Source organism: Urocitellus parryii, chromosome 4 (assembly GCF_045843805.1).
Source record: "Urocitellus parryii isolate mUroPar1 chromosome 4, mUroPar1.hap1, whole genome shotgun sequence".
NCBI lineage: Eukaryota > Metazoa > Chordata > Mammalia > Rodentia > Sciuridae > Urocitellus > Urocitellus parryii.
The window spans coordinates 209817222-209831711 of NC_135534.1; the positions used below are offsets into that span (position 1 = coordinate 209817222).

A 14490-nucleotide genomic window follows, 5' to 3' on the forward strand; every position below is an offset into this window, starting at 1 on the left:
GGCAAAGACCAACTAACTAAGACCTCTAAATGACACTTGTAATTGTCTTCTGTCGACAGATCAAAGTAAATGAAATCCAAAACAGGGGACATGAGAGAAAGGACAGGCAGCCCTGGGGGACGCAGCTGTCCCCAGCCCGCCTCGGCTGGGCGACACTCATGGGTCCACAGCAGATTCTAGCACCAGGAAGCCCACAGGGAGACACGGGATGAAGCAGGGTAGAGGACAGCACTGGAGGAAGTGGGAGGGGCGGGAACCATGCTGGACAGGGCAGACTGGGACCTCAGGGACTTACGGAGACGGCGTGAGGGTGCCCACCCCAGTGTGAATGGCTGTGCCCCTACAAAGGCTAAGGAACCAGCGTGGAGGTGCATCCTGCAGTCCCAGCTGCTCAGGGGCCCGAGCTGGGAGGGTCACTAGACCCAGGAGTTCAGGGCCAGCTGGGGCAGCACATGAGCCCGTGTCGGAAGAGGGGGAAAAAGTTCAGACTAATTTTTATGCTACACGTATTTTACCATAATTTTTAAAAACTGGGAGACAAACTAAGTAGACCACACCAGGCAGAATAACAGTGGCCATCTACCACAAGACCCAGACTACAGCACACACGAAAGGACACTCACCATGCCCTGGTCATGGTCCTTGTCCCCTCCAGCGACGGTCAGCCCAGCCGTGCAGAGCAGCTGAGGCTGAGAGGGGAGGACCTACCGCAGGCGAAGGCTGGAGACCTGACAGCCGGCCACCGGTGGACTTGCACCCTGAGCTCTGGGAGCATTGTCCAGGGAAGGACCAAGGGTGTGGGGGTGAGGCCAGCCAGGAGCACCTCTGACCCTCCTCCCTGCTGCAAACCAAAGAGCAAGCCCGAAACAGGAAGGGAGACTCATCCGGCAGGACCCAGGCACCCCCAGCAGGTCAGGAAGGGGGCCACCCTCGGGCACCAGTGCAGCTTGGGTGACTTGGGAGAGAAGCCAGACCCCTGAGCACCTGCTGGGGGCAGTAGGGGAGGAGTGCTGGGACAGCCCCCACCTTTCACCCAAGGCGCTCTCAGCGCCCCGCTGGGATGGATAAAGGGGGCCCAAGAGGCTCTGCCCCAGCTTGAGAGTCAGGCAGGAGGGGTCCCAATAAACAGAGAACCCAGCAGTGGGCCAAGGACTGCCCATGGCAACCCGGCTCAGACCAACTCACCCCAGCCGGCAGCCGGGGACAGTATCCCTGGGCTGGAGAGCCTCCTAGACTGGAGCAGGTAACATGGCCTCCTACAGACTTGGAGAACAGTCAACCCAGGCCCACAGCAGCTCTAGCTCCCTCTGCGGCTGCATTCCTGACAAGTGCCCAGCCCACCCAGAAACGTCCCCATGTCTGACACTGCCCCCCTCACGCCTGCCTGCCGAGCTGCTAGAGAATCTCTGCAGCATCTGGGGCCTTGTCTCCTTTGGGTTGACCACCCTGAAGTCAGCACGCTGGGCTGAGACCCAGGAGCCCGCCAGGCACCCCCAGGACTCCACTGGGGGCATTTCCAGACCCAAAGGCTCCTTGCTTCCTGCAAACCCTAAGAGTCCACAGCCCAGCAGGCAGGCTGCTCACGGAAGTGGGTGTGTGCCACTGAGCACCTGCTGCAGACACCAGGAGCTGCACGCCTGCTCACGCACATGCACGTGCACACAGACACACACGCACACAGACGCACACGTGCACACAGATGCACACAATCTCCTTGTTTCTTCCTTGTGGTTGACCTGGGAACCCCAGGTAATGGGGCAATCCAGGCCCTGCCGAAGCTCAAGGTCACGTCCACAGGCTCTCTGGGCACGGTGACTTAGCCTAATGGTGGGGAATGGTGGGGACACTGGGTGAGAATCAGTGAGGAGTCCAAAGATCTGAACACACAGGGCAGCCCCCTGCTCCTAACAGCTACTCACAGGTCCCCACAGGGATGTCTGGGCAGCAGTGCACACGGCTGCCCTGTGAGAAACCCTGGCTCACCACATCCTCAGAGGGTCCTCGTCCCTCCGGGGCGGGGGTTTGTAGATGTGGTGGGTTTCAGGAGGTATCTTGGGAGCTGATGGCTCAAGGGCGTGACTTATTGTGCTGACTTCCTACTGAATGAGTACACTGGCACCCTCAGCTGGCACAGACGAAATCCCAGCCGAGAGGCTGCGCTACTCCCCACCCACTGGAGCAGCTAACTGAAGACAGAGTCACCGGGCTTGCTTGCAAGGACACAGAACCAAAATGAATGGGTCGTCAGTCACAATGCAGAATGGCCTGGCCACCCTGCGGGGGAAAGAGACGAGACGTTCCGTGACTTGGCAGCACCATCCTACACTGAGCTACAGGGGCAGCTGCACGTCTCCAAAGGAAGCGCACAGGCAGCAAAACCAGAAGAACAGAGGTGAGCAGAGGAATAGGCCCGGAAGGTGGTCCCAGGAGCATCCCCAGAGGTGCAAGGGAGTCCCCACGACCGCACATGGCCCACAAGCTGCCACAGAAGAGCCACCAGAACCAGCAGGACTACCAGCACATTCTGCAAAACCAACAAAGATCAGCCGTTCTATAGACTGAGAATGACCACCGTCCACCCAGCAATCCCCCTTCTGCACGTGTGGACGCTTGAAGACAAAGGCCAGGTCTCAACTGCGTCTGCACACGCACCCTGGTGCTCCGGGCAGCAGCAGTCCCAAGAGCCACCACCACAAACAGAGGGGGGATGACCCGCACGTCACACACACCACAGCTCTCAGCCTCAGCAGGAGGAGTTCCGACCCCTACACAACACAGACGAAGCCTGGAGATGTACATGGAGTCACAAAGGACAGACCCCAAAAAGCCATCTTGAAAGAAGCAGGGTGACTCCCGGGTGATTGTCACAGACATTGCAACCAGCCATGCAGCGCCAGTCTAGAAGACTGCTCTGTGCTGTGCCATTCTACAAATCCCAAAGGCAGGCGAGGGGAGGTCAGGGCCAGGAACGCAATCCAGCAGTAAAAACACATCGATGGACACGGAGGCCTGGTGGTGGCCCGGGACAGATCCAACTGGGCCACTCAGATGCTGATGGACTGGGGCCACATCCTACACCTGTGGTGAGGGCCCTGGCAGAGTTAAAGTCCCTGGGCCTTTGTGCTGGCAGCCATGGTGCAAGTGGACACACCTGCAGGCTGAGAACAGAAGCAGAGCTGTCCCCAGCACAGGGCCACTTCAGGAGGCAGCCAGAGACTTCTGGGAGGTGACGTGACCCCTGAACTACTCCAATTGACACAGGCCAGTGAGGTCCATCCCACAGGCAGGGCGGGGAGCCGGCACTCCTGTCCCTGCCACAGGGCCGTGGTGCGGGACGAGGTCTAACCTGGAACCTGGAGGGAGGGAGAGCCCCAGGGAAGCACCTTGGGGGCCCCGGGGGGATGGACTTCGGGCAGTCCTTAACTGCCATGACTTGCCAGGTGTTCCCACCCTGGCCCCAGCACCCACGGTCTCCACCTGGCAGTGGAAGGTGAAAGGGGGTGCCCGGCAGGTGGCCCAGAACAGTAGTTCAGGGGTCACGTCACCTCCCGGAAGTCTCTGCCTCTTCCAAGGCACACCAAGCACCCCTAGTTGCCCAAGCACCTTGGGTTCCTGGGATGAGGACGAACGTGCCAATTTCCACAGCCCTGGGTGCTGGCCTTAAGGCCCAGGCCAGGGCCTCACAAACTGCTGGCTTTGGTATGCAGCTGCTGCAGGCCAGCCGTGCTCTGGCACCTTGGCAGTACCAAGGTGCTGGCTTCTGCCGTCCTGGGTGAGTGATGGCCACTGAGCCTTGAGATGGTGCCAAGGAGAGCTCATCACTGTGCAGGCAGGGCCACCAGCACCTCCTCTCAGGGGCGTGCGTGCCAAGTCACAGCCCAGAGAGCACTAGCAGAGTGACCAGCTGAGCCCAGGGACACTTGGGGCAGCCACATCACTGCCCATCTGCAGGGACCATGCTTCCCGTGGTGAGGGGAGCTGAGCCAGGGGCTGTGTAGCAAGGCAGAGTCTGGGGCAGCACAGAAGGACCATGGGTGGGGATACGGGCCCCCAACTTGCCACCTTTGAAAGAGGATCAACCTTTCATTGACCACTGACCCTGGGGTACCTGCAGCACCTAGTTTAACACCTGGGGCAACAGAAAGGGCCAACCAGCCAATTCCAACTCCGGGAAGTGACACTGTGGCCGTGACTGTCCCCAGGCCCTGCTGTCACTGACCACAGGCTGCGTGGTCCCAGGCCTCTTCCTGCAGCTGTTCCACACTCCCCTCTTCCCTCCCCCTCAGTGCTGGGACTGGACCCGTGTGCTCAGCACTGCACTGCAACACCCTGCAGGATCCCGTAAGAACACCCGCTGTTGGACGGAGGGCCCACCCTTGATGCAGGAGGGTCTCATAATCCTCAACTAATGACACCTGCAAAGACCCTGTTTCCAAATAAAGTCATAACCTGAGGTTCCAGGAAGATGTGGATTCTGGGGGCCACTGCAGCAGGGAAAGGGAACACCCTGTGAGCCCACCAGTGTGGCAGGAAGGGCCAGTCCTGGGTGTGGACTCTGCCTGCAGGAACCTGGCCACTCTGGGGTGGGGGGGCTCCCAGCCCAGGGACCACAGCACTCCTCCTGCACCCAACAGGCAGGGCCTCAGCCAAGGCCTGGCACCAGCCATTTGCACAGAATCCCGGGCCACCAGTGTCCAGGAACTCAACCCTGTAGCAGGTGGGGCAGGTGACAAAGAGGAAGCTGTACCCCCACCACAACCTCGAGAGCAGGAGGGACAGAGACCCCTGAGCAGCCACCTCCAACAGAAGGTAATCAAGACCCAAGGACCACCACACATGCCACGGGCCCCTGAGATGCTCTTCCAGAGACCCCAGCCCCTGTCCTGCTGGTGGACACGAGCATGGCAGAGCCTGCCCACGGACCCTCCCCACCTCCAGCCCTGACATGCACGTCTGCCAAGACCCTGCAGAGAGGCAGGGTCCCTTCCACCTGGGGCCTCCCAGAATGGAGTCTGTCCCTCACCTTCTGGGGAAGTCAGGGGCCAGGCCAGTGTCCCGCCTGTCCAAGCCCTAGGGCACCCGTCAGATCTGTCCATAAGTCTGAGTCCTCCCTCACCGGGCTACAGGTGAGGCCGGCCTCAGGTGGGCCTCTCAGGCCTGGCTGTGGCACCTCAGCTTGGCCAGAGCCAAAGCTTCCTGTGGCCACCAGTGGGGGGTCTGACTTACAAGCCCAGAGGTGCACAGGTGCCTGGAGGCCTCATCACGGAACTCTGAGGATCCCGACCACCACCGGACCTCTGCGCCAGGCTCTTATCATGATCCTCAGACCAAGAGGGGACAAGAGGGCCAGGAGGATGCTGGTCCACAGGTGAGAGCCACACCTCTGGTGTCCACCTGGACCCAGGCCCTGCCAAAGGACCCCAGCGGGCACACAGATGGGCTCCTGGACAGCCCTGCCCTGCTCCAGGCTGAGGGGCTCGTCCTCCTACACCCAGGGTCTGTGACGACCTGGCTCCACGCAGCCAGCCAGCGCCTCCCTCCCACACCAGCAGCTCCAGGCCTCGTCAGAGTGACTCAGAGAATGAATGGAACCTTCCGCCGGCTGTGGGGGCGAGGAAGCCGGGAGGCTGAGCCTGCACTCAGAACTCGATCTTCTGGGAGAGCTGAGGCTGCTCTGGCCCCAGCATTCATTTGTGGGGTGGGGTCACAGGACCTGGGCCTGGAGTCCAGATGGAGACAGAAGGGCAAGCCTGCTGTCCCCCCGGAGGGAGGGAGGACAAGACCCTGGGGCTTGCTTCCCCTGCTGGCAGGAACTGAGTCCCTCCACAGATGTGGGGGGCAGGTGGCCTCGGCCCAGGGTCCCCAACAACCTCATCGTGGCAAGGGCAGCCATGGTAATGGCGAGAAGTTAGCCAGCTCCTCCCTGGGGCACCCTGGGCTGAGAGAGGGACACGAGGGTCATCCCGAAAGGACCCCACACAGTCCAAACACCCGGCCCACAACCCTGAGGGACGCTGAAGAGGACAGCAGCCCTCAGACCACCCTCCCTGGGAGCGGGACCCAGAGCTGCAGCACCCCCACCCAGCCTGGGTCACTCAGGGACGTCAGCGTGTGGGGCCGCTGCCTGTGTTCTGAATGGAGGTGGCGCATCTGCCTGATGAATTGGATTCATCACACAAAAGCCACAGGGTTTGTTCTCCTCCAGGAAAATCGCTTTCCCTTTTTAATATCCAGCCTCCGGGCGCACAGCCCTGCCAGGCTCGCTCAGATTAGGGCACAGCTGCAACCCAGCCCAAAATAAGGCACCCGCACGTGAGGGACACACAGGCTGCCCAGGCTCCGGGCCTGGCCGTCCTGCCCCTCTGGCAGTGGCTAGCAGGCAAGGAAATCAGGGAAGATGCCGTCCACCTCCTCCCGCAGTTCCAGGCCCCAGCTGCCCAGGTCAGAGCCCCACAGCTCTAGGGGACCATTCTGGAGCTCCGGGGAGCCAGGCTCAGGGTCGCCCAGGAAGGCTGGCTCTGCCCGCTGTGCTGGGCTGCTCCGGGCTGGGGCCCAGGGTGGGACAGTGCTTCCTCTTCCCTCCAGGGACCCTGGGAGCAAAAGGCACATCAGCAGAGGAGGAGGGTGCCCTGGACACGGGGGCAGGCGGGCAGGGGAAGGGCATACAGTGGGGCTCCCTCCGCCACTCTCTATTCCTCTGGGAGGGTGAGCCCTGCCTCCCCGTGGTTCCCAGTCCTCCAGTGCAGAGACCCTGCTCCCAGCCAGATCGTGAGGGTATCCCAGCTCTAGGACCTAAAGGGGAAGACCGACACCCAACACGTGACCGTCCAGACACCTCCAGGGGCCTGTGTGACGATGTGGGGTTGAGAGAAGGCCCAGGACCCCACACAGCCCACTCCACAGGTCAGATGTCCACCCACGTCTCAGGCTCACAGGCCTGCTCCTCACACACACACCCACGTACTCTTGCTCACAGTGGTCACATGCAAGCTCACAGGCACGTGCGTGCTCACTCGCATGTATGTTCACACTCAAGTGTGCTCATTCTTACACCTCGTCACATGTGCATGCACACACACGCTCACACACATGCTTTACCTCTGACTCTCCCTGCCTGTCGCCCTGACAACCACCAGCCAGAGGGAGGTGGAGACCCAGACACACTCTGGAAACTGCACTGTGCACAGCCAGCTGGGCCGGGGCACGACCACCCTAGCTCCGTGGAAAGGGCTGAGGCCCCTGTGCCCGGGCTGGCGAGGGCGAAGGCAGCCTGGACCTCGGCCCCCACTCACCCAGCCACCAGTCAGGACTGGCCGTCAGCAGGAAGGACGTCCCATCCTCCACACTGGATCCTGACACAGACCTGAAAGTGAAAACCCCCAAGAGACCACCGATGGACCTAGGCCCAAGAAGCCACTTCATATCCAAAGGGGCTCCAGCCCCCACGGGAGCACGTGCAGAAACCACCCACTGCTGCACCAAGGGGTGCAGGCGGAGCCCAAGCCCAGGCCTGTCCCCAGCACCCCTGCTGGTTCCTCTCCAGCGCAGCCTTGCTCCCTCCCACGCCCAGCTGGTGTGCGCTCCCAAAACACAAACTCATTTGCCGTCAGCCAAAACAAGAGACAATTAGGAGACAAAAGTGTTTTCAGAAACACACATTAGAAAGCCACACGGCCAGGCAGCTGGTCCCGGCCTGACCGCCTGAGCCCCCCTCGCAGACCTGCTGGGCACCAGAGTGGAAGCTTCCAGGTGAGGGGAAAGGCCCAGGGTGCGGCTGGAGGGCGGCCTGCGGTAGCCGGCCCGGTAAGCACGCTCACGCGCACACTCCCCACACACACACATGCACGCCCATGGGCACCCACCTGGCATCTGCCACAGGTGTCAGGGCTGCCTCCTCAGCCAGCCCACCTGGGGATGTGGGGACTCTGGCTGGGGGCCCGGCCTGGCCCACACCATCAGGAGCCTCCTGGCTCACCTTGGGGGAGCTCGGCCACTGTGAGTAGGGCGGCCAGCATGGGGGCCGGGGCACCAGGCTGAAGGGCTCTGAGGAGGGGGACACAGTCAGCAGGTCACCTGTCTGCTGCCCCCATGCCCTCTTGATCTGACCAAGTCCAGCCCCACAACAAGGACTCATGGAAGGGGCCCCAGAAGTGGGCTACAGACAGGTGACCAGGCAGAGGGCTGCCCAGAGGCAGGGGCCTAACACCTGGGGAGCAGGAAGCCTCGGGTCTGGGATCCCTTCCACTGAGCCCCTGTGGCCTGCCACAGGACCGCTGCAGCTGGCCATGCCAGCTCTGCCCACAGCAAGCCCCACCCACGGCAGCGGTACATCTGTAGGGTCACGAGGTATCACCCGGCAGCAGAACCATTTTCAGAAGTGGCAAACACATCTGAGAGGTGACAAACAGGAGGGCCAGTGCCCTCAGGGTCAGGGTCATCACAGGTGCCCCTCAGGGTGACCCCAAAGCCACCTAACAGAGCTTGGCTATAGTAGCCTCAAGAAAGGAAGGTGGCACAGGGGAAGGTGGCTGGAAGGCTGCAGGCCTGAGGTGGGTCCCCACAAGAGCACCCCTGCAGCAGAGGCAGATAGTGGGCACAGCGGTGGCCCATCTAGCCACAAGACCACCATGGACAGCCAGGGGACGCCAAGAACAGCCAACGGTGGCTGCTAGAACTAGACATGGAATAGGTCAGCTGGGTGCCCAAGATGGGCCGAGGGCCTTGGTGCACCCCCATGGCCCCTGGAGGAAGACAGGAGGAAGTGGGGCGTGTCCTTGGGGAGTGGAGGTGGTTAGGACCAGGGCAGGGAGTACAGGGCTACCTGAAAAGAACACCATCAGCAAGGGTCCCCCGCACACAGACAGTGTGAAAACTGGACCTGCACCCAGGAAAAGCGCTCCCCACTCTTAGGGCTGGAGGTCTCCTGACTTGCCCTGGACATGGTCACTTACCTGGGAGGGAGGGTGGCCCGTCCAGCACCTCACTCTTGTCCACAGCCAGGGTCACACAGCTCAAGGGGTCCTGCTGCCTGGACAGTGTACAGAGGGGGGTGGGGGATACTGAGCCAAGTACTGAGCACCCCTCCCCCACACCAGTCCAGTCCCCCACATCTGCTAAACATGACACCTTTGGAAACACTAGATCCTAACCAAGTGACAGTGACGCCACTGGTATGAGTCAGGGCCTAAGCAAGTTTCTAGTTCTCTACACCACAGGTGACTCTGCTGTCCCTGGACACCCCCTAACCCTAAGGATGGGCCCCAGTGGATACTAACAGAGTCACAGTGGATGCTGCTGTCCCAGGGTCAGGCCCACCGGCTGGAATCTGGCTCGCCAAGGTCAACTGCAGAACTTCCTCGCTCCACCTGTGCCAAGCCTCCCTGGAGGAAGCAGGAACCTGGAATTCAAACAAACACACACACACACACACACACACACACACACACACACACACACACGGGCCAGGCATGGTGGTGTCCTGCTGGCAGGCTGAGGCAGGAGGATCACAGGCTCAAAGCCAGCCTGGGCACCTCAGTGAGACCCTGTCACAATTTTTTTTTTTTTTTTAGTTGTAGCTGGACACAAGTCCAACTTTTATTTTTATGTGATGCTGAGGATCGAACCCAGGGCCTCACACATGCTAGGTGAGCACTCTACAGCTCAGCCCCAGCCCCAGCCCTCCATTTTGATTTTAATTAAAAAACCAACGAAGATAGTGCTCAAGATGTGGTCAGTGTAGGAGCACTTGCCTGCATGCACAGTCCCTGCGTTTGATCCCCAATACCTCAAAGAGTTAATTCAACAAACACACCAATCACAAGGTCAGCTGGGAGGCTGTCAGGGCTCTGGTCAGAGCAGCTGTCCCACAGGTGACCAGCAAGCCAGAGCCTCACATAGAGCTCACCCTGCACTCAGGACAAGGCTACAGGCACAGGGTGACACCCAGGCCTCGCCCTATCCCCATCTGGCCCCCCGTCCCCACACATGTGGACACCCCCCTCACTGTAGGGGCTATGGAGACTTGGTGAAGCCCTCACAGCTCAAAGACCCATGCCTTCTCTCAGGCAAAGCTGCAGGGAAAGGGTCTATGTGGCGCTCCGCCAGGGCAGCACAAGGACACCCTGATTCTCCCCAGTATTGGCATCAAGCATGGGGCGACTGCTCACTCAACAGGACTGGGGAAGCAGGTCCCCTCCCAGGGGAAGAATAGCAACAGGAACAGTTTGAACAAAGTGCCCTGCAGAAGCCACAGCCAGCCCAGGCTGTGGAGGGAGGCATGAAGCTGGAGGGGACACTGCCCCTGAGCAATGCTGGGCCATCCTCGCCTGATCAGGTCCACACACCCACAACTTACAGCATGCTGCTCCCCACCAGGAACCAGGGTGTGGGTGAGCCGAAGAAACTGCACAGCCATCTCCAGGACGGAGGCCATGTCCTCCCGCCGGCCATCGAACTGGGGCAGCAGGGCCCGCAGGCGCTCACAGCTCACAGAGATCCGCCTCCTGTGCCCAGGAAAATAAAAAAAAGTCCACAAACCCATCCAGCCTCCACCAGAAGGGGCAGCAGCTGCTGGAACCCCAAGGACCTCTCCCCGGGAACCAGCAGAGGCCAAGGCCACTAATTAATTCTCCAGCTGTCTGAGCTGAGGGTTTCCAGGGGTCAGCATCCCCATCCCAGAAGGACCAGGGTGTGGACAGCGGTGAGACAGTGTACAGGTCTAAAGGATCCCAAATGTACAACCTCCAGATGCCTGGGCTTCAGGCCACAGGGTGCTGCTGGACCCCCCACGTGGATTTACCTTGGTCAGTTGGCCCTGGATGCCTGAGGCCAGGAGGCAGTCACAGCCCCCACCCCTTAAAACCAGGCGGGGCCAGGAGGGCTCCTCCACAAATTGGCCACTCACCTGCGCTCCCTCTCACTGAGCACGTTCCTGCGGAGACTGGAGCTGAGGCCCTCGGTCACTGCAGGCTCCTTGACCCGGGCAGGTACCTGGGTTGGGTCCTGGAAGCTGGCCAGGGTCCCAGACAAGGAAGAGCCACTAGAGAGAAGAAGCCAGGACCCCCCCTCCAGGTTGTGAACCCCAAAAAAGACCATCAGGAGCCCCAGGAGTAGTAACAGGTGTCTATAGGGGGTGGCTGGGGAAAAGCGGAGCACAAGCCAGGGTCACAGCGAGAACACATGGCAGGCCCTGGTCAGCACGGGACCCTCTCCCGCCTCCCCCAGGAGCAGGGTGGGGCCTCGGCCACAGGTGCTCCAGGTACGGTGAAGATGGTAGTCCCTTGGCAGAGGCCTCGGGACCTGACACCCTCACACTCCTCTCGCAATTCTTTACCTGCAACCCCCAAAGCCAGGGGCTCTGGGGACCCCAGCCCGGAGCTCAGGGCCGCCGCGAGACGCCATGGGAACCCGATGTGGCGGCGGGAGAAACGAACGGGACCCGGACAGCGACCCCACGCTCAGCCCGCGGCCCCGCCCCCTCCCGGACGCCCGCCCTGCCCACGTGCTCCGCACGCCGCGGACACCTGGCCCCGGCCCCCGCGGCCCCGCCCCGCCCTGCGCGCCCCGCCCCCGGCCCGCGCGGCCACCTACGGGAAAGTTCCCCCAGGCAGAGGTTGCCGGGAAGTGGCGGGCGGCTCCACCCTCCCCAGGCCCCCGCGGGACGCCCAGGGAAAGGCCAGCGCTCGCCTTGCGGAGGGTCCGCTCGGTTGCCGCTCGGGCTGGGTCCCTGCCGCCCTTGGACGCCCCGGATTTCGGGGCGCGCCCTGTCTTCGGGGAACTCAGCCTAGCTGGGAGCTGAGGCTGGTCTGCGAACTGTGTCGCAGGACGAGCCGAGTCCCTCTCTTCCCGAGGCGCGCCATCCCTTGCACCTTTTTCTCTGCACTACCACCCCCCCACCCCGCCGAGCACCAAAGCCTGGGGGCGCCTGCCAGCCCTCCCCGGGTCACGCCACAGCCCACGTGTCCGGCCCAGCTCGCGGGCACTTAGCGTGCGTCCCCTGCCCCGCCAGGTGCCCTCCGACTGCCTGGTCTGCTCCACCCGACCGCCAGGTGCCCTCCGACTGCCTGGTCTGCTCCACCCGACCCCAGTCGACAGCAGGCCTCTGGGTGTGCGGTGGGAGCTGCAGATCCTCACCAGTGCTCCGCTGGCCTCTGCTCGCGTCGCTGCTGATCCAGAGGAGCCGCCAGGGCCAGGCTTGCTCCATGAAGTTCTATGGTGAATGGCGGGAGGAAGCGGGAAAGGGAGCCTTCCTCTTTCCAGCGGAGGCCCCCAGCGGTTAGGGGCCCGTGAAGCACTGCATTTTTGTTAGATTTTCCTGGACTTGCTGGGAACCGTTCTTGAAGGAAGTCACTGGGCCAGGGGACACAGCACCTCTCCAGGTGGACTGAAGTGGGGTGTCCCCTGGGATGCTGGGCCTGAGACTGGCCAGAGCTCCTGTCCCTGCTTCCAGTGGGGCTGAGATTGGGGTTCCAGGTGGAGCTTTGGGTGCTGGGATCTGGGTCGGCACCAAGAAAGCGTTCCTTGGGTGTGGAGGGTAAGGCTCACAGTCAGGGGCCCTCTTCATCCTTGCCCCAGGCATTGGGGGTGATGACATAGTCAGGCCACCTAGGAAAGGAGGGGCAGAAGCCAAAAGGGCCACATCTTGGGACTGAGGGAGGGTGTCAGGCAGGGGACTGATGGGTGGAACATGAGGAGGGGGCCTGAGGCTGGATCAGTTCCTGTTTCCACCCAAGGCTCAGGGGCCAGGCCAGCCCTCAGGATTGAGGGGACAGCCCCAGGATTCACCAGACAGCTTGTGTTTTTTAAGAGGGTGTGAAACAGAGCCAGAAATGCTTGGATGTATTCACTTCTGCCAGCACATGTGGGGCCCTGGCATTCCCGTGGGAGGAGAGGAGTTGGCAGCTCCTGGCCTTGGAGGATATGCAGTGCCCCCAGGGAAAGTGCCCGGATACACCCAGCAGAGCAGACAAGAAGGCACCGGGTGCTGGGTCTCAGTGGGTGGGGATGTGCCAACCTGCCTGCCCTTTGGAGGAAGGGGCTGAAGGCAGGATCTTGGACCTTGGCACAGTACCTTCCTGCTCCTGGCTGGGAAGTGGGATGCAGGCTGGCCTTCTGGGGCCTGGCTTCTCCATGGCACATTGGGGCCAAGTTTTGGTTTCCCCAAAGCCCTTAGAAATGTCACCATTCCTGTCAGGGTCTCCCATGGCTGACTCCCTGTGTAATCATCTCTGATTGGCCAGAGCAGCACCTCCCTGCAGGGCTCTTGTTGAATAGTGATAGGCAAGATGCCCCCTGAGTGACCATCTCTGAGTTCCCCAAGCTGCTGGGACCTTCAAGAGGGACATTCAGCCACTGGTCGGTGATGGTCCTGCTGGGAACAGTGCCCAGCCAGGGGAGCAGTATCCACCTCTCAGGACCAAGATGGGAAAGCCCCCGTGATGCAGGAGTGCTGGTGACCTGGGGAGGGACATGGGCTGCACCCATGGGGACTGCAGAACATCCCAGACTTCTGCTGACAGTGCCCCAGCCCTTGCCCACAGAGTTCCTGAGCTCAGCCTGCTGTGTCCTGCAGGCAGAGAAGGGATCTCAATAGAGATGGCGGTTGGGGACCATCTCATGGTGCACCCTCCCAATTGTCCCTGGCCCAGCTCTGCCCTAGGGATCCCCTCATACTGACCATGGCCCCCAGTGGGTATCCCCAGCCTGGGGAAAAACTGGGGAATTATGCTGGCTCAGCCCTACACCCCTGATTCCCAGCCCCCCTTTGTTCTCTCTCCATCTCTGTGTCTCTTTCTGTCTTAATCTCTCTTCCACCCGCTTCCTCTTATTGCAGCTGCCCTGCTTTAGAGAAGGTTCTGGATGGCACTGGACAACAAAGAGTCAAAGAACTCAAAGTTCCCCAACCTGAGCCAGGCTGTCCGGGTGTCCTGTATGTACCCCGCCCCAACACACACCAACACACTTACTATCTGTGTGAAAGGTGTTCTGTAGGTGCCCACGTGGCTGAAAGAGCAGGACAAGGGACAGATGGACAGTCACCGCTACCTAGGGTCTAGATGGCCCCCAGTCCCAGCCCAGTGGGTTCCTAGCAGTGGACAGTGTGGGACCAGCAAGGGTCTTGGTGCAGGCTGCTACAAGAGTGGACAGTGCCTGGCAGGGGTCAGGGCAGGTGCTACTCGACTTGCACTGAGGGGAGAGGGCAGGACACTGTGGCGCACCAATACTTGTGGGTAGCTTGGACGCTTTAAACGCGGAAGAAAGACCAGAGTGCCCCTGCACCCGCGCTGCACAGAGGCCCCTGCAGGATGGGGCCTCCCATGGTGGAACCCCGAGCGAGCGCGCTTGTGTCTTTGTAGCCATCAGCGAGCCCCTTCCTAGTTTCAGCCCGTGCAGGAGTGCAGATAGACAACCCGCGGTCACAGCGTGGCCGGCAGAGGGCGCGCCTGAATCTGGACCCTGGAACCTGCTGGTTTTCCCTCAATCTGAGTGAAG

The 14490-nt window shown here is 61.3% G+C and overlaps 1 protein-coding gene across 1 annotated transcript; it reads right to left on the reverse strand.

The window, feature by feature from the left end:
* Positions 1 to 6312: 6312 nt before the first annotated feature.
* On the reverse strand, positions 6313 to 11400 carry Sohlh1 (spermatogenesis and oogenesis specific basic helix-loop-helix 1). The gene is made up of 8 exons (XM_026395619.1): positions 11333 to 11400; positions 10904 to 11038; positions 10355 to 10502; positions 9276 to 9397; positions 8952 to 9028; positions 7863 to 8043; positions 7293 to 7363; positions 6313 to 6590 (listed from the first exon to the last, which is right to left on the reverse strand). The coding sequence occupies exons 1-8, from the start codon at positions 11398 to 11400 to the stop codon at positions 6373 to 6375; spliced, it is 1020 nt and encodes a 339-aa protein (XP_026251404.1). The 3' UTR covers positions 6313 to 6372.
* Positions 11401 to 14490: the final 3090 nt, after the last annotated feature.